The following is a 20,258-nucleotide window of genomic DNA, read 5'->3' as shown; positions in this document are numbered from 1 at the left end:
GGGAGAAATGGGTTTGCGCTCATGGGACTTCTACACCAGTACTGGGGAAAGAGGGAGCTATTCCATTAAGACGGGCTCCACTTGAATCATACTGGGACCAGCATTCTAGCAAATTGAATAAATAGAGCTGTAGTTAGGGCTTTAAGCTAAGTAGTGGGGTGGGGATTCAACTGCATAAAAATTTAAAATATGATAAGGTTAAAAATGAAGCTAACTGTTACCAGATCATGAAAAGAAGGGACAGAGCCTGTGAACACCATACAAAACCAGGAAATCATACAAGAGTCGGGAAAATTAATAATAGGACAAACTTAAAAGGGTTTGTATCTGAATGTGTTTAACATTCAGAATAAAATTAATAAGTTAGCAGCATAAATAGAGACAAGGGGGTATGACTTGGTGGTGATTACTGAGACATGGTTACAAGGAGACCAGATCTCGGAGTTGAATATCCAAGGTTACTCAGTATTTTGGAAAGGTAGACAAAAAGGAAAATGAGGTGGTGTAGCTTAGTTGGTAAAGAAAGGGACCAATGCTGGAATGAGAAATATTATTGGCGTTGGAGAGCAAAATGTAGAATCAGTCTGGGTAGAAATAAGAGCAAGGGAAAGAAGTCCCTGATGTGAGTAATCTATTGGTCCTTTAATAGTAGTTCTACATTTGGACATAATATAAACCAGGAAGTACAAGGGGCTTGTAAGAACGGTGTGATTTTAATATGCATATGGACTGGAATCAAATTGGCACGGGTAGCCTCGAGGGAGAGTTCATAGAATGTATTAGTGATTGCTTCTCGGAAAAATATATTGCCAAACTAACTAGGGATCAGTCTGTTTTGGATTTAGTATTGAGTAGAGAAATGGTGTTAATGATTTTGTAGTAAAGAGTGATCATTGCATACTTGAATTTCAAATTCAGTTTGAGGGCAATAAACCTGAATCCCACAATCGTGCTCTGGTGTTAAACCGAGTTTATTAGTATGACGATAGACTTGGCCCTGGTGGACTGGACAGAAAGACTAAAAAATAGAACTATTCATGAACAGTAGTAGATATTTAGGGAGATACTCAATTCCTCCCAACTAAAATATATTCCAGAGAGGAAGAAAGATTGCAAGAGGAGGAAAATACAACTGTGGCTGAGCAAGGAGATTAAAGATAACATAAGGCAAAAACTAAGACACGTTGAAAAGGTCAGTGGCAGGCTAGAGGATTGGGAAACTTTTAAAGACCAACAGAGGGTTACTAAAAAAGTAATAACAAGAACAAAGGTAAATTATGAAAGAAATCAAGTGAAAAATATAAATACAGTAGAAAAAGATTCTATAAGTCTATGAAAAGGAAGATAGTAGCTAAAGCCATTATAGGTCCCATAGACAATGAGACTGGGGAGTTAATAGCGGGGAACACAGAAGTGGCAGCAGAGATAGTGGAGACATTGGTTATAATATTTCAAAATTCCCTGGATTCTGGAAATGTTCCAGTAGATTGGAAAAAGGCTAATGTAATACCTCTGTTTAACAAAGGAGAAAGGCAGAAAATAGGAAATTATAGACCAGTTAGTTTAATGTCTGTAGTTGGGAATCTGTTACAATCCATTGTTAAGGAAGTAATCAAGGGACATTTGGAAAGTCAAAGCACAATCCAAAAGAATCAACATTATTTTATGAAGAGTTAGTCAGGTTTGAGTAATTTGCTAGAGATCTTCAAAGATGCAACAAGCAAAGTGGATAATGGAGGTCCTGTAGGTGTAGCGTATCTGGACTTTCAGAAGGCAATTAATACGGTGTCACGCAAAAGGTTAATACACAAGTAAGATTCCACAGGGTTGGGAGTAGTATGTTAGCTTGGATAGAGGATTGGCTAGCCAACACGAAGCAGAGAGTGGGAATAGATGTGTCTTTTTCTGGTTGGTAAGCTGTAACCAGCGGGTTGCCACAGGGATCCCATCATTGGACCCCAGCTATTTACAAACTACATTAATGACTTGGATGCAGGGCAAGAATGTGCTAGAGTCAGATTTTCAGATAATACTAAAATAGGTGGCAAATCAAGTTGCAATGCAGAAATAGGAAATTTACAAATGAATATGAATAGGTAAGGTGAGTGGGCCAAAATTTGGCAGATGGAATTTAATGTGGATAAGTGTGAGGTTATACATTTAGGTTAGCAGAATGAAAAGGACCTTATCTAAATGGATAGAAACTTCTAAATGCTTCAGTGCAGAGGGATCTGGATGTCCTTGTGCATGAATCGCAGAAAGTTAGTACGCAGGTGCAGTGTGCATTGGACGTTGATGAGACTGCATCTGGGGCACTGCAAACAGTATTGGTCCCCTTTCTTGAGGAAGACTGTAAATGCATTAGAGGCAGTTCAGGGAAGGTTCACTAGATTTATTCCAGGGATTAAGAACTTGTCTTATGAAGAGAGTTTGATCAGTTCAGGCCTATTTCGCTGGAGTTTGCAAGAACATAAGAGATCTAATTGAGATATATAAGATGCTTAAGGGGACTGACAGGGTAGACATAGAACAGATGGTTCTAGAATGAAAGGCCATTGGAATGAAAGATCATTCTAGAATGAAAGGCCATAGTTTTAGGCTAAGGAAAGCAGATTTAAAGGAGAACCGAGGAGAAATTACTTCACTCAAAGGGTCGAGTATCTGTGGAATTCTCTATCCCACAATGCAGTGGATGCCGGAACACTAAACAAATTTAAGGAAGAGATGCTTGGGTTTTTAATTAGCCACGGGATAAAGGATTGTGGGAAGTGGGAAGGAAGATGGAGAGGAAGCAGGGATGAGGTCAGCTGTGAACGAATTAAATAATGGAGCAGGCTCGAGGGGCTGAAAATGCATATTCCCCCTCCTAGCTCTTATGTCCACATTTGTTTTCGGGCATTATCTGTTTTAATTTCTTAGAAATTTTGATGAACAGAGCAGTTTTGCCATTGCCAAGCCAAGCAACAGTCCTGAATCATGGATGATTTCATATTAGAGAGACAGCCCTTTTCTTAATATTCCTTCACATAATTTGGGCAACATTAGCAACATCAGCATTTGTTGCCCATTCCTAATTGCCTTTGAAAAGATAGTGGTGAGTTGCCTTCTTAAACCGCTGTAGTCTATTTTGATCCTGTGATAGTGAAGGGCCAACAATATAATTGCAAGTTAGCATGGTGTGATCCTTGAAAGGGAACATGGAGGTGGTGGTGTTCCCATTTACCTGCTGCTCTTTGCCCTCCTAGATTATAGAGGTCACAGTTTGGAAGATGCTATCGAAGGAGCTATGATGTGTCGCTGCAGTGTATCTTGTCGATGGTGCACACTATTGGTGCTCTGTGTTGATGATGAAGGGACTGAATGTTTAAATTTGTGAATGGGTTGTCAATCAAGTGGGCTGCATTGTCCTCGATAGTGTCAAACTTCTTGAACATTGGTGGAACTGCATTCTCAGGGAAGTGGAGAGTATTCCATCACTCTCCTAACTTGTGTTTTCTGGATGGTTTTGACAGGCTTTGGGGAGTCGGCGGTGAGTTACTCACCTCGAAATTCCCAGCCTCTGGCCTGTTGTTGTAGCCACAGTATTTAAATGACAGGTCCAGTTTAGTTTCTGGTCAATGGTAACCCTCAGGATGAGTATTCAGCAATGGTAATGCTATTGAGTGTTAAAGGGATGTAGTCAGATTATCTCTTGTTGGACATTGTCATTTTCTGCTATGAATGCTACTTGCCACTTGCCAGACCATGCCTGAATGTTGTCAAGGTCTTGGTGCATTTTGGTATGGACGGTTTCATTATTTAAGGAGTTGCAAATAGTGTTGAAGTTTTTCATCTTGTACTCAACAGGACAAAGGTAAGAATGTCAAATTTCAAATGACCATAGTAATTTATACTGTGGGGGCGATTTTGCGAGAAAAATTCAAAGTGTCCAGCTAGCATCAAAATGAGAGAGTTCCAGATCGATATTTTGGGCGAGTCTTTACTCCCAATCTCATAGAATCCCTGCAGTGCAGAAGGAGGCCATTCGGCCCATCGAGTCTGCACCAACCACAATCCCACCCAGGCTCTATCCCCGTAACCCAATGCATTTACCTTAGCTAGTCCCTCTGACATGACGGGACAATTTAGCATGGCCAATCCACCTAATCCGCACATCTTTCAGACTGTGGGAGGAAACTGGAGCACCTGGAGGAAACCCATGCAGAAACGGGGAGAACGTGCATATTCCACACAGTGACCCAAACCGGGGTTTGAACCTGGGATCCTGATGCTGTGAGTCAGCAGTGTCACCATGCCACCCATGAATTAGCATGGCCAATCCACCTAACTGGCACATCTTTGGACACTAAGGGGCAATTTAGCATGGCCAGTCCACCTAACCTGCACATCTTTGGACACTAAGGTACAATTTACCATGGCCAATCCACCTAACCTGCACATCTTTGGACACTAAAGGGCAATTTAGCATGGCCAGTCCACCTAACCTGCACATCTTTGGACACTAAAGGGCAATTTAGCATGGCCAATCCACCTAACCTGCACATCTTTGGACACTAAAGGGCAATTTAGCATGGCCAGTCCACCTAACCTGCACATCTTTGGACACTAAGGTACAATTTAGCATGGCCAATCCACCTAACCTGCACATCTTTGGAGTGTGGGAGGAAACCAGAGCACCTGGACGTAACCTACGTAGACATGGAAAGAACATGCAAACTCCACACAGACAGTGACCCAAGGCTGGAATTGAACCTGGGACCCTGGCGCTGTGAGGCAGCAGTGCTAACCACCTGCAATCAATTACCTCACGTCCTGAGGTACATGCACTTAGTGCATGAAGAAATGGGCTAGACTGTTTCCAGCCATTAGAAGCCATGGGCGGGGCTTAATTTGCCAGTCAGCTTGCTCAAGCAGCAGAGGGAGCTATTGTGCATATGCATACCTCTGTGGCTGTACATGCGTAATTGCAACAGCAGACATTTGACAGATAGCAAGAGAGAGCTGTCAGGCCTCTGGTGCTGCTGCTGGCCTCTATGAAACCAACCTCTCCACCCCCCCAGCTATTGTGGGGGCCTGCAGCCAATTGTGACCCCCCGACTGCCCGGAAATATTGCCCCGCACCCCCCCCCACCCCATTCCCATGATTTCCGGCAGAGTCGCAACGGGTCCTCTCTCCTCATACCGATCGCAGGCAGTGTGCGAATAAATCAGCTCTTATGCAATTTTACTGCTCACATTGGCTATTGGCTGAGGCGTTGCCATGGAGAAAACATCAGGGCCCAATAGATAAGCTTCTGGGTATTTCAGTAAAGGTGTGAGGTTTGAATATTTTCTTTTTGCTTACAGAGAATGAGTTCTGTGTTTGACTCAGCACCTCTTTCCTTCTCTGTGTATAAATTGTTGTGATCTTTTGAAATTTGGCATTCTTATTTTTATCCTGATGAGTGCAAATGAAAAGCTTCAATAACATGCCGCTATTTAGCAATTTTCAAGTTCTGTACTGAACATTGTGCAATTGTCAGTAACATCCTCACCTCTGACATTATGAACGAATAAAGGTCACTGTTGAACAAGCTGAAGGTAGTATGTGATGGCAATAGACTTGGGGTTTGTGCGCGAGATGTGGATGTAGACATTCCCGCATTTACTTGTAGTGTTTCCAGTAATGTCATTTTTAATGTATCAACCTCATTGCATGCTGAGACTTCTGCATTTATAAATATTTCTTGATGGTGTAGAACATGTTTTTGACCCTTCAAAGTTGCAATATTTCTGAACAATGTTGACTGAACACTTCTGAATACTGTTTTTATGAAATAACTTGAAAATAAATATTTTGCTTGTATAAATAAACTGTGCAGTAGATGACATTCTGAATATAACTAAAGAAACAATTGTTAATTGTCAACTTTTGTGTTCTTCTAGTTATGGCCATGTGTTTGTTGGAACAGGGCAAGGGAAAATTGGGTCAAAGTACAAAAAGGTTGTTTACAGAGAGTTTACCGATGGAACTTTTACATCACAGAAAATAAGGCTACCAGAAGAAGAGCATTTGGAAATACTTGGTAATTAATAAAAAGTTATTTCACACATATTAACTGCCCCTGGATGTGGCATTGTGCAGTCTTCAGAATGATAATCCAGAGGAGCTTTCTCCAAATCATTAAGCTGAATATTCTCTCATCCATTTAAAATGAAAATATGTTTTTGGAGGTTTAACGCTTCCTATTTAATAGTTTCAATGTCAACATGTCAAACACTCCCCCCCCTCCCCTTTTACTTGCACACAGAGACTTCATTAAAAATGCTGTTCATAAACCCTCCTCATGCCTGTAGTTTCTTCCTTGGCTACTTAGTGCTGAAGTGGGACATAGCAGCAGTTTTAATTTTTGGGCTTCAGAATGTGTGGGAAATTTGCAAATCAGTGTTTCTTCACAAACTAACTCCATAGCGTGCGTGCGATGTCACTGACGGGCAGAAGTTTTCCCGGTTAACAGGGTTTGACTTCCAGTTAGGAATGCTGGAGAAGAGGCTTGTGGATCTGGTCAGGGTTGGTGGAAGGATGGGGGCAGATCTAACCCAGCACATTAGAGGTCAGGAGGTCTGATCCCAGAGTGCAGAGGTTCAGAAGTTGAGGCCTTGAAGAAACAGTGTCCAGGGATACATTGGGGGCAGAGGGAGGGGATCTCTGATGGGAGTGTTGGAGGCCTTGGGGTGCAGTTGTGGGGAGTTAAGAAGCTAGGGTGATGTCCATCGATGATGAAGGGTTAAGGAGTTGGGGGTATGCATTGGTGAGGCCAGTACATTGGATCCAGAAGGTAAATGGAAAATTACCTCTTTAATCCAACAGCCCTTGCCTTCCTTTAGCTGTCAGGGTTCCCAAGGCCACAAACCTCACCCAGCCAGCAGTGAAGATTAAATGGATAGAAATAAGAACATAAGAACATAAGAAATAGGAGCAGGAGTAGGCCATCTAGCCCTTCGAGCCTGCCCCGCCATTCAATAAGATCATGGCTGATCTGTCGTGGCTCAGTTCCACTTTCCCGCCCTCTCCCCATAACCCTTAATCCCCTCTCTTATCAAGAACCCATCAACCCGCTTCTTAAAAATATTTAGCGAGGCAGCCTCCACCACTTCAACGGGCAGAGAATTCCAGAGATTCACCACCCTTTGAGTGAAGAAGTTCCTCCTCAACTCCGTTCTAAACCGCCTCCCCTTTATCTTGAGGCTGTGCCCCCTAGTCCTACTGTCTTTCTTGAGCGGGAAGAGTCTCTCCACCTCTATCCTATCCATCCCATTCATCATCTTATACGTCTCAATGAGATCTCCCCTCATTCTTCTAAACTCTAACGAGTACAAGCCTAGTTTATTCAGCCTCTCCTCATAGCTCAATCCCCTCAACTCCGGTATCAGCCTAGTAAACCTCCTCTGCACTCCCTCCAGGGCCAAAATATCCTTGCGCAGGTGCGGCGCCCAAAACTGCACACAGTACTCCAGCTGCGGCCTCACCAATGCCCTATACAGCTGCAGCAAGACCTCCCTACTTTTATATTCAATCCCCCTCGCTATGAAGGCCAGCATCCCATTCGCCTTCCTGACCACCTGCTGCACCTGCAAGCTGGGTTTTTGCGACTCATGCACAAGGACCCCGAGGTCCCTCTGCACCGTCGCCTGCTGCAGTTTTTCGCCACGTAAGTAATAGTCCTTCCTACCATTCTTCCTACCAAAGTGGACCACCTCACACTTGCCAACATTAAATTCCATTTGCCATTTCCTGGCCCATTCGCCCAGCCTATCTAGATCCTTCTGCAGACTCTCCACACCCTCCGCACAATTTGCCCTTCCCCCAATCTTGGTGTCATCAGCAAATTTCGACACCCTACACTCGGTTCCCTCCTCCAGATCATCTATATAAATGGTAAATAGCTGAGGCCCCAGCACCGACCCCTGGGGCACCCCACTAGTCACCATCCGCCAATCCGAATAGCACCCATTGACCCCCACTCTCTGCCTCCTATTTGACAACCAATCCTCTATCCACGCTAACACCCTACCCCCAACTCCATGTCCCCTGACCTTCTGCAATAGTCTTATTTTAAATTTAAATTGCCAACCTACCTTTTGTGAGCGCGGGTCAAACCTCTGTTACAAGTATACAAGTTGATTTAAGGTTCAGGTTTTAAATGCCTTAACCTCCCACCCATCCCTAGCCAGCCAGTCTTTTGGGATTAAAATCCCTTTTACAATAGCATTTCTGTTAACAGTGTGATGCCCTCAAGAACCAGGTTAGGTTTCTGTCCAGAGATCTTGGTTCAGTCCTGAAAGGCACTTTAATTGAAATATGTTTGAAATCTAGCAAAGAAAGACACAGATTTCTGGCTCCAGGGGAAACTGACCCATGAAGGCCACAATTCAAACTTAATGGAAGGATGTAATTGCTGAAGCCCCTAACAGCACTTCAATATGGAAAGAAAAAAGACATGGGTGGAATTTTCCATTTGTCTTCTCAGTGCTGGGCCAGGCGAGAGAAGTGTTGTGTAACACCTCGGCTGCACAGCCAGCTTTTCTCATCGTACAGTCTAGCATTTAAAAGAAAATATCCTGGAGGGTGTCCCAGTGCCATCACACTGGCGGGACAGGTCCTGGGGCAGTGCGAAGGGGCAGTGCCAGGACCCTCCCTGGCCATTGCCCTCTCCCCACTGGCGGCTGTACTTACCAGTGTGCCCCCAGTGTGGTCTCTTCACCTGGTCATGTTGCTCCAGACCTGTTGTAAACCTCGCTGACAGGAATCCCAGGGTGGATGGATGATACAGGCAGAGGCCCGCTAATGAAATGAAAATGAATTTGAGTCAAGTTCTCAACTTCCTGTGTAGGAACCTCTTTCCATCAATAGTGGGTATCAAGGACAAACGTGCTGTGGGATCTCGCTGGCGAGAACCTTGTTGTTGGCCTCCCGAGGGATTTTGCGCTCGTGTCATCATTTGTGTCCGAATTCCCAGCCATGCTCTCATCAGGGCAGTTTGGAGGAACATCAATAGTAAAGGGAACAACTTTTATAACAGAGGATTCACCTCTAGGGTATCTTGTTCCTGTACATATTTTCACTTGAGCCTTTTGCAACTTTGATGGCCTTTTATAAAATGGCACACACTGGGGGTGAATGTCTGCACCCAGCAGTGCTGGGAGTCGCCTTGGACAGGGCAGTTTGGCATGAATGAAAAGAACAGTTTCCTGCTGGTGGGAAATTATCTTGGAATTTTGTTCTCCTGAAATGGATGGCAAGTCAAGTTTCCAGCTGAACTATTTGAGGAACTTCCCCAAATGCTTATTAAAACACCAACTTTCCAGAATTCGATTCCTTCTCCAAATTAAGTGCCCTGCCAGCAGATTATTAGAATGGTCTACTTTGAAACTTTATATAAGTGACACGTACCTGTCGAGCCTCACTTCACGCAAACCTTGAAGGACAGTCGACGCTGCTTTTGCTTTCCTTAACCAATATAACTGCTAAATATCAGGTTCCTGCAGTACAAATTGTGCCAAGGCTGGGCACAGGATGCACAGTCAGTGGGAAGGGGTGAGATGGAGACACCCCTGATGGGGAGGAAACACGACAGGGGAGAGGTGGGATGGCGACAGGATTGGGGTGGAGGGGTGCTGTAAAGGAACAGAATGGAAGAGGAAAAGACTGTCCAAGGAAAAAGACTGTTTGTGGAATGTTCATAGACAGTGCTGAGGCTGAGGCCAATCTGTCGGGGGCATACTTCAAAGACTGTCCAGAGGCCATACAGGCCATATTAAAGGCTCTGATCTTGATCCCAGTCTTCAGTAGGTGGGGAGCCTCACTGGGCTGTGGCAGTTGTGTACAGATGGGTGTGTAGGACATGGTCAGTCACCTGAGGAATTTGGTAAGGGATGGCTTAAGTCATGATTTTGGGAAACAGAGCACAATCCATCGACACTGAAGGGTTCAAGGGATGGACAGGAACATTGATGTGAATAATAATGGGTCAAGGGTAATAGGGAAGGATGGATAGTGACAGGAAAAATGGGAATTAGGAGATGGTGACTATGGCGGTGGATGGTAAGAACTTGGTGAAGGATGGGGAATGACTGGAAGCAGTCCCACTTATAAAAACGATGAGAACCACATTTGCAATTACTGAAGAACGACGCAACTAGAAAAACAAGTTTGAAAGAATTGATCAGGAAGGTGTCTCTCAGGGTGTGTGGGAGGAGTTAGGACTATGCCCTCCTGAGGAGTTGGGAGATGTGTCAAGGCACGACAATACGCAGCACAGTCCAGCTCACAAAGGCCAATCCTTCTTATGTATCCTAAGTTAATGAGTGCGCTGTCTTACAGTGAATTCCCTATTGACTTGTGCCCTGTGCCTTTACACAAGGAGCACAGCGAGCATCATTAAGCAACCATTCAAGAGCAATGGAAGGTCCTCAAGCTTCCATCATCTCAGCACACACCTCTGACATCACACACACTAATCCCTCTTACAGACATTTGCAATTTTCCTGATTGAGCCTTTCCCTTGTTCAGTGTCATGAACGGGGAGAGTAGGAACTGAGCAGAAATGAATTTCATGTTTCCTCATGTCCTTTCCTGGAAATAAGATCCAGTACCACAGGTCATGTGAAAGGTAGGTTGAATAAACTCTCACACCTGGTCCCAGAGGGGGAAAAAAGTAAAGTTTACTTATTAGTGTTACATGTAGGCTTGCATTAAAACTGCAACAAAGTTACTGTGAAAATCCCCTAGTTGCCATACTCCGGCGCCTGTTCGGGTACACTGAGGGAGAATTTAGCAAGGACAATGCACCTAACCAGCGCGTCTTTCAGACTGTGGGAGGAGACCAGAGCACCCAGAGGAAACCTGCACAGACACGGAGAGAACATGCAAACTCCACACAGGCACTGACCCAAGCCGGGAATCGAACGAGTCACTAGTGCTGTGAGCAAACAGTGCTAACCACTGTGCCAAGGGAAGATAACAAGCTGCTGAGAGGCATGTTCAACATTTGATACTATTTTTGCCAAGTATCCACTCTTTTAAAGTAAATGCCATTGTAAAATACACGTCGGAGAAACAGATGTAACATTGGTCGTGACAACTGATTGTGCCATCCACAAATGATAGACATCAAGACAGCAACAGGATAATCATTAACCACAATGAGCAATTCTGTTCAGTCCAAATAATGTCTGGCTGAGATTTAAGCGTAACAGTGTATTCGCCAGCCATTAGTGTCACATCTGGAAATAAAGGCTACACATTGAGGTGAGATTGTATGAGAATTAGTACAACTGAAGATCTAGGCAGGATTGGTGGGGGTACATTTTTGACTCTGGGGCATTAAATCACTAGAATGTGCAATGAATCCCCAAGACGTGGAGGATTCATGTAACATAAATTTACAGAAGTGAAAAGCATATGCAATAGGTGAACACTGGTACCACTATGGTGCATTCAAAACTTTTTAACTTTTCTAAGCCTATCATTATGTCTAAGAGCAGCCCGAACATCTGCAGCAGAGGTGGAGACAGTCTGCTGATTGCTATGTCCTGTTGTCTGAGATGACTTTGGCAGGCATCCGCTGGTAGCCTGAGGTTTGAAGGCCCCAGCCTGCTAAGGGTCTGCTGCTCCAGGGCACGGGCACTCCCTTCGGCCTGACTAGCTGGAGTTGATAGGGTCACTGGCAGAGGGGAGTTGGAATGGTAGGGCACCCTTGGAGTGTCCTGTTTGGATGTCTCAGGGTGCCTGGTGGCTGCTCCTCCTTCCTGTGTGTACCTGATGCCCCCTCTCTAACTCATTGAGGTGAACAGTGATGGTGGGGGTTGGGGGGGGTGGTGGTTGTGGTGCCCCCTGCCTCACTCTCCTCTTTCTTAGCCACTGCTGGATTGCACCTACGGATAAAGCAATGTGTACAGGTCCCAGCACAAATCCAGCAGAAGCTTCTGGACCTGGGTCTCTGAGGAGGCTGTCATCCTTCTCCTGAAGAGTTTGGGCAGGATGTTCTGGCCCCCCTCGCTCCAAAACTGGAAATTCTTGAGGTTAATGGTCTTTTGCATGGTCTTGTCCCATCCGCTACGATTCCCGTAGTGGGAAGGATGGGAAAATTCCACCTTTTGTTGTGCTGGCATGTCAGAATGTGAGTTTGGAGTGACCTACTTACCCTGGTGGAGCAGATCAGATCACTCATCCTTCCCTTGCACTGCAGACTGGTCCTTTGTTGTTTGCCGCTGGTGCTGACTTCTCTGGTGACTCCTCACAGGCCAGGCTGGAAAGGCAGGAGGAACTTTGGCCCCCATCCCAAAGATAGAGGGCCTCCCACCTTTTCTGGACAGCCTGGGGGAGGAACGTTTACAAACGTGGTGCTGGCGGTTTGGTATTCCTCCATGCCATGGATTCCCTGTTAAAACACAACACCTGGCCTGCAGTGAATGAATTCCTGTCGAGATGGCATTTACATCTGGCGTCAGGACCTTTGACCCCATGAGTTAATGGCAGGGTAGGCAAATCCCCATCCACCCGCCCACAAGGTTCACCAAGCTGCTCGGAGATGTGTCACTGATGAGCTGCAGAGCGGAGGTTTGTGCATAATCATCCATCATTCCACCCAAAGGGAATCACTGTGACCTTCACGCCTGCCACTGCACCTACTCTCCAGATTGGAAAATTCTGTCAGTCGGTTCTCTCTACCATCTTCATAAAGAGAAAACTGCCCACAGTCAAACTGCATTAATCACAGCCTTCTGTTGTAAATCATCAGACATTCACTTCAAAATAACCTGACACTGTGTGACAAGATAGAAACTAGGCTACATATCATTATCGGCATTAAGGAGAAGCTTGTGGGTCATAAACCATAGCAGGGTTGTTGGATTAGTGTTCAGTGAAACTTTTTTTCCTGACAGAAGTGATTTAAACTAAGATGATGCAATGACTCTGTGAAGAAGCATTGTAATTATGCCCAAATGAGCTTTTCTGTGGAGGAAAGATACTTATCACCAAGTGAATGAGTTGTTATTTGCAAAGTGGAGCTGATCGGAAGATTAATTAGGAAGTTGGTTTAGATTTTGGTTTACTGAAGATCTCCTTTGTGTGTTATGCTTGCAGCTGTCTAGTTATAACCAATTGTAACTTTGTTTAATCTTGTGCACCTAGGTCCAATTATTCGAGCAGAAGTTGGTGATATTATCATGGTTGTATTTAAGAACTTAGCTTCTCAACCTTACTGTATACACCCACATGGTGCTGAAGAGGTAAACAGTGGGAAACATCTCAAAGTACCAGTTACCAAGCCAGGTGAGTCATGCAGCACAATTCTGCTTACTCCCTAACATGAATTTAAAAGTTATTCCCTTCAAAGTTACAAATCTAGAAGTAACTGCTCACATTGTACATCCAAAATTTACGAATTTTCAAGGTATAACAATTTAAAAATGAATTGAATGGCAGATGACTACAACATATATTCAGTGTCAGGGGACTAGTTAGGATAAATGCATGGCGTTATGGGGGTGGGGGCTGGCTGGGATTGTGGTTGGTACAGACTGGATGGACTGGGTGGCCTCCTTCTGCGCTGTAGGATTCTATGATTCTATGACATGTGATGTCAGTAGTGCATGGAATATGATGTATAGGAATGTTCTCAAATTATCGTTGGAGCTAAATTTTATCCATCAATATGGGGAAAAAATTTTAAGAATAGGAAATGGCCATTAAGCTAGAGGGAACTGCCCAGTTCCTTTGTCAAAGGTCAAACCCATTTGACAATGTCTGTCCTGAAACACATCCAATTGTCCTTTTAACTAACGCACGTTGTTGCTTCAATAACTTGTCCTGTCACATCATGCTACGATCCTATTACCATTCGAGTGAAAATGTTCTGATTTCCTTCTATTTTAATTTACTTGGCTATTTGAACCCTTGGTTTAGGGAGCTTGTTCGTCCTTGGTATATTTGCTATGGTACGCTGCAATCTATGCTTGGAATCTGTGAAGCATTCTTCACTTTTTGCCACGTGCATTTTTCTTTTTTATCACTTTGTTTTTCTCATTTCAGTGTAGTGTATCCCTATTATAATTCTAGGTCAGGTGAAGATTTACAGATGGAATGTTCCAGAAAGATCGGGTCCTGGTAGTGGAGACTCCAATTGCATCACCTGGATTTATTATTCTGCAGTAAAATTTGTGAAGGTAATATTCAATTAAACTTTCCTGCACGTTATGAATTAGATTTTCTAAAATATTAGGAGATTCATAAATAACATGCTTTTTAAAGATGTGTTTATGGAATGTGAGCATCATTGTCAAGGCCAAGCCTGGTTGCCCATTTCTAATACCCAGAATGCTGTGAGGGAGAGAATTCCAGAATATTGACTCAATAGCAGTGGAGGAACAGCAATAGCTTTCCCAGTTAGAAGCCTGTGTGTCTTGGAGAGGGACTTGTGGGGGCCCTTGGGATCCTGAAGGATTTTAGTTGTAGCAGGAATTTTTTATATCACTTTCAATTTGCATATTCAGCTTTTTCTCAGGGATTTGCTGTCTCATCTTTAGTGTACTATCTGAGGCCTCTGAGGTCTAGATTGGCACCTCCAACAAGCGTGCACATATCTGGCATGAGTAATGCCAGATGCATCATTCGTGAGGGCATCAGAATGTGTGTAGGGAGCAGCTAGAGGTAGTACACCAAGTGGGCACTCCCTATCAGTACGTAATGCTATTTTGACCCCAGTGCTGTTATTTTGGAATTTAGTGCTCCGTTGATACTCCCTGTTAATCACATATGGCTGGGCATAAGTTCAGCTGTAGGATGGAACCACCACCTATGCTATTGAAAGAGATCATTAATTACTTTCAGATTAGTTACTGATTGATTTCTATAGGTTGTTGTTGTGATTGTCCAAGTGCTTGTTGCTTTCTCAAGTTATTTTAAAATGGTGAGGTTTACACTGTGGCAATGTCTGCTGTCTCCTTGCTGACACCAAGACTTTTGCACACACCAGTTGCTCCCAGGATGATTGCAGTGATAGGCACTTCTCCTGAGTTTTGGAGTGACTTGAAGAAACAGAGGCCACAAAGAGACAAAGCTGCTGGCTGAAGGAGGAGGAGGAAAATGAAAAGGGTTCTCAGCAGGAGGTTATATCCATCCAGGGTTGATGCAGAGCCATTCTCCTTCCTGAAGCACAGCAAGGGACAGTGTGCGAGATATCTGAGCTTCAGTAACCATGTCCTCAATGAAATCTGTAACCCGAGGCAACCAAACCTGCAACTTGAGAGCAAGGCAAGTGTTAAAGTCCAGAAAACAGGAGGTGAAGAATAGAATTGGAGCCAATCTTTACACACTTTTACAAATAATTATTTACAGAGGTACATAGAATGAAAATACATCTTCGAACCCAAAAACATCAGTACTCTGCTCCCTTCTCGTTAAACAGTACTTACAAATGTTCCAATAACTTCCAAACTTTACCTACCATGTCGATCACTCAGGGCCTAACGTTCCCGTATGTGTGGATGATCAGTTCTGTCAATGATTGCTGCAAACCCCTCTCACTTTTGATTGTACTATCTTATATCACACAATAATTCCACATCCTGGGTTCACGAATAGTCCATTAAGACAGAAAGATGTTTTGATGGGGAAGATTCTGGCTTATCAGCATCATCAGATTGGTGAATGAGTTTTGCTTCAACAAAACAGCCTTTTGGGATTAGCATTTCCAAGGAACCTGGGTGTAAAAAGCCTAGAACCCACAGCTTGTTAGCTTGTAAGCCTCCTTAGAGAGCACCTTCCAAATCCACAACCACTATCACATAGAAGGACAAGAGCATCACCATCTATAAGTTCTCTTCTACTCAGTCACCATCCTGATTTGGAAATATCATAGAATTTCTACAGTGCAGAAGGAGGCCATTCAGCCCATTAAGCCTGCACGGACAACAATCCCACCCAGACTCTATTCCCGTAACCACACATATTAAACGTACTAATCCCTCTAACACAAGAGTCAATTTAGTATGGCCAATCAAGCTAGTCTGCACATCTTTGGACAGTGGGAGGAAACCAGAGCACCCAGTGGAAACTCATGCAGACACAGGGAGAATCTGGAAACTCCACACAGACAGTAGCCCAAGGCCAGAATTGAACCCGGGTCCCTGGCACTGTGAAGCAGCTGTGCTAACCACTGTGCTAACACATATATCGCCATTGCTTCACTGTCACGTCACTGGGTCAAAATCCTGGAATCCCTTCCCAGACAGGATGTACCTACACCATATGGGCCACAGTGGTTTAAGAAGACAGTTCAGTGTCACTTTCTCAAAGGAAATTATGGATGAGCAATAAATGCTGACCTAGCCAACATCGCTGCCATCCCATGAATAAGTAAAAAAGTACAATTTAAAGTCCTACAATTTGGCCACAAGAGTTCAATGTTTGAGACAAATCCTTTAAATCTTGGATTGATGCATATAATTGTGTAGTCTGATGGTTTCTGCCATCTGTTGCCTGGTATATTTAAACAATCACTCCACTATGGCAGTGTTTAACTTTAAGATTTTGGGTGGGATTTTCCAGCCACATTCACCCCAAGGTCGAAAAATCCTGCTTGAGGTGAACAGGCCTTTGCATGCTCCACGTCCCACCTGCTACGATTTCCATGGTCCCTACCAGGGGAGACAGAGGTCCCAGAGCAAGGGAGCCAGGGGTTCAGAGGGAGGGGAACGGAGCTCCAAGAGTGAGGGAGACGGAGGCTCCAGTGCGAGGGGGATGGAGGCCCCAAAGCACGGGAGTCAGAGGTCCCAGAGTGGGGGAGACAGAGGTCCCAGGCTGAGGGATGCAGAGGTCCCAGAGCGAGGGAGATGGAGGTCCCAAAGCACGGGAGTCAGAGGTCCCAGAGTGGGGGAGACAGAGATCCCAGACTGAGGGATGCAGAGGTCCCAGAGCGAGGGAGATGGAGGTCCCTAAGCGAGGGAGGCAGAGGTCCCAGAGCGAGGAAGAACGGAAGTCCCACAGCGAGGGAGAATGGAGGCCCCAGAATGAGGAGACGGAGGTCCCCAAAGTGAGGGAGACGGAGGTCCCAGAGTGAGGGAGATGGAGGGCCCAGAGCCTGGGAGCCGGAGGTGCCCAGCGCGAGGGAGAAAGAGGTCCCAGAGCGAGGGAGATGGGGGCTCCCAGCGCGAGGGAGACAGAGGTCCAGGGCAAGGGAAACGGGGGGTCCCCAGAGCAGTTGTGGCATTGCAATGAACTGCATGAGCCATTGAGTTTAGCGCTGAAGAAAGTATGGCTGAGAAGTAGCCAAAAGGCTCAAAATAGTTTCTTGGAAATGCTGACAGTACCCAAATGTAACAGCAGGTGTCAGTGTGGTGTATTCAGGTGACTGTGAATGCGGGAAAGTATCTGAGCTAACCTAAAAGCAAATTGTACTCAAAATAAAGGAATCTATCGTACAGCAAAATGTTCACAGCAGAGCTGAACTGGAAGATCAGAACCGTAAGATTCAAGCTGGGATAACGAGATGATACAATGAAATCCAGACTGAGTTGGCAAGGTGTCAACAAGAAACTAAGAACAGTTGCAAGAACGGTTGATTGTCCTTCAAGATCAAATGTAAAAGAAGCATGTAACCATTCAACAACATGAAGCCATGAAGACTGTCTTATACCGCAGAACAGAAGCACAGCAGAAGAAACTTGAGGAGACTTTGCTGAATTACAGAAAGGCTCAAGAAGTAAGCATGATTCACAAAGAAAAGGAAATCCAGTTAAAGAAGTTTCCCATTTTAAAGAATCCCTCAGGCCAAAGTTTGTTTCCCAGAAAATTAAGGAGATTCTTCAGAATCAGCATGTATTTGTGAAGGATACATCATGTTTGACTAATTTGCTTAAGCTCTGCGAAGATGTAATTAGTACAGTGCACAATGGAGATCCTGTAGATGTAGCATAAGAGGACATACAGGAGGCATTTGATAAGGTGCCACACAAGGTTAGTCCACATGGGATTAGGGCTAATTTATTAGCTTGGTTAGAGGATTAGCTAACCAGCAGAGAGTTGGAATAAATGAGTCTTTTTCTGTTTGTAACTAGTGGGGTGCCACAAGGTTCGGGCCCCAACTGTTTACAATCTATATTAATGACTTGGATACTGGGATAGTAGGTACCATAGCCAAATTTGCAGATAATATAAATACGGGTGGGACAGTAAGTTGCAATAAGGAAATAAGAAATTTACAAATGGATATGGATAGATTAAGTGCAAAATTTGGCGGATGGAGTTTAATGTGGGTAAATGTGAGATTATCCATTTTGATTGGAAAATTACAAAGGCAACTTATTATCTAAATGGAGAGAAACTTAAGAGTGCTTCGGTGCAAAGGGATCTGGGTGTCCTTCTGCACGAATCGTAGAAAACTAAAGAACTAACAGTACCTATTTTAGAGATCAAATCGGGACAGGACCTACTCAGTTAATAGTAAGGCTTTGGGGAGAATTGTAGAATAAAGAGATCTAGGGATACAGGTTCATAGCTCCTTGAAAGTGGAGTCACAAGTGGAGAGTGGTGAAGAAGGTATTCAGCATGATTGGTTTCATTGGTCAGAACATTGAATACAGGAGTTGGGACGTCTTGTTGAAGTTGTACAAAATATTAATAAGGCCATGCTTGGAATACTGTATATAGTTCTGGTCACCCTATTATGTAAAGGATATTATTAAAGTAGAAAGAATGCAGAAAATGTTTACTAGAATGCTACTGGACTTGATGGTTTGAGTTATAAAGAAAGGCTGGATAAACTGGGATTTTTTCCTTGGAGCGTAGAAGGCTGAGGGATGATCTTATAGAGGTCTATAAAATAATGAGAGGCATAGATCAGCTAGATAATCAATATCTTTTCCCAAAGGTATGGGAGTCTAAAACTAGAGAGCATAGGTTTAAGGGGAGAGGTACCAAAGTGTCCATAGGGGCAATTTTTTCACACAAAGGGTAGTGAGTGTCTGGAACAAGCTGCCAGAGGTAGTAGTAGAGATGGGTACAGTTTTGTCTTTTAAAAAGCATTTAGACAGTTACATGGGTAAGATGGGTATAGAGGGATATGGGCCAAATGTGGGCAACTGGGACTAGTTTAGCGATTAAAAACTGGTCGTCATGGATAAGTTAGTCCAAAGGACCTGTTTCCATTCTGTATTCCTCAATGCCTCCATAAAGAAGCAGTTGAATGAAAAGAACTTTGAACTTTGCAAGCTGCAGCCAGGGAAAAAAAAATTAGTCTCCAGTGGATTGCACTTTGACATTCTAAACTTTCCATTATTACTTCCTTTAGATAATTGACCTATGGTTTCCTACATTTGCCTCCTCTCTCTTTGAATGCAGGTACAGTGAGTAATGTGGAAGGCAAATGAAATCTTGGTATTTGATAAAGGATTAGAATATGAAAGTGATAAAGCATTAGAATCCCTACAGTGTGGAAGGAGGCCATTCAGCCCATCAAGTCTGCTCTGAACGCAACCTCATTCAGGCCCCATTCCTGTAACCCCCCATATTTATCCTGGTAATCCCCTGACACTAGGGTCAATTTAGCATGGCCGATCAACCTAACCCACACATCTTTGGACTCTGGGAGAAAACCAGAGCACTTGAAGGAAACACACGCAGACACAGGGGGAATGGGCAAACTCCACACAGGCAGTGACCAGAGGCCAGAATTGAACCCGGGTCCCTGGAGCCGTGAGGCAGTAGTGTTAACCACTGTGCCACTGTGCTGCACTTAGAATATTGTGTAGAGTTTTGGTCCCCTTACTTGAGAAGGGATGTAGTTGCATTGGAGGTGGTTCAGAGGAGGTTCACCAGATTGATTCCAGAGATGAGAGATCTATCTTGCGAAGCAAGATTGAATAGTTTAGGTCTCTACTCCCCAGAGTTTAGAAGAATGGGAAGAGATTTAACTGAGAAGTACAAGATGATAAGTGGGATTGACAAAATAGACAAGGAGAGGACATTTTTTCTTGTAGGGAAATCTGGAACAAGAGTTCATAGTTTGAAGATAAGTGGTAGCAGATTTAAAACCAAGATTAGGAGAAATTACTGCTCTGAAAGGGTTCACTATTCACTACTCCAAAGCATGATGCCAGGACTTTGAGTAAGCTTAAGGAAAACATCGACAGATAAAAAAAAAGTATGAAGGGCTATGGTGGGCAGGAGAGTGGAGTTGAAGCCAAGATGAGATTAGCCACGATCGCTGAACTCA

General features: G+C 44.1%; 1 protein-coding gene across 2 annotated transcripts in view; it reads left to right on the top strand.

Annotated features, from left to right (window-relative positions):
• LOC145348917 (ferroxidase HEPHL1-like) overlaps positions 1-20,258 on the top strand; it is a 98,572-nt gene that overhangs the window by 54,851 nt on the left and 23,463 nt on the right. For both annotated transcript variants that reach the window (XM_080196992.1, XM_080196991.1), the window contains exons 13-15: positions 5,926-6,065; positions 13,178-13,318; positions 14,105-14,211. In XM_080196992.1, coding sequence (XP_080053118.1) covers positions 5,926-6,065; positions 13,178-13,318; positions 14,105-14,211 — 388 coding nt within the window. The remainder of the gene's footprint in view (positions 1-5,925; positions 6,066-13,177; positions 13,319-14,104; positions 14,212-20,258) is intronic.

The sequence above is a fragment of the Carcharhinus amblyrhynchos genome, chromosome 10, assembly GCF_965287045.1.
Source record: "Carcharhinus amblyrhynchos chromosome 10, sCarAmb.v2.hapA, whole genome shotgun sequence".
Lineage (NCBI taxonomy): Eukaryota > Metazoa > Chordata > Chondrichthyes > Carcharhiniformes > Carcharhinidae > Carcharhinus > Carcharhinus amblyrhynchos.
Note: the sequence above shows the minus strand (reverse complement) of the source record. Positions and strands in the feature narration are given on the sequence as shown.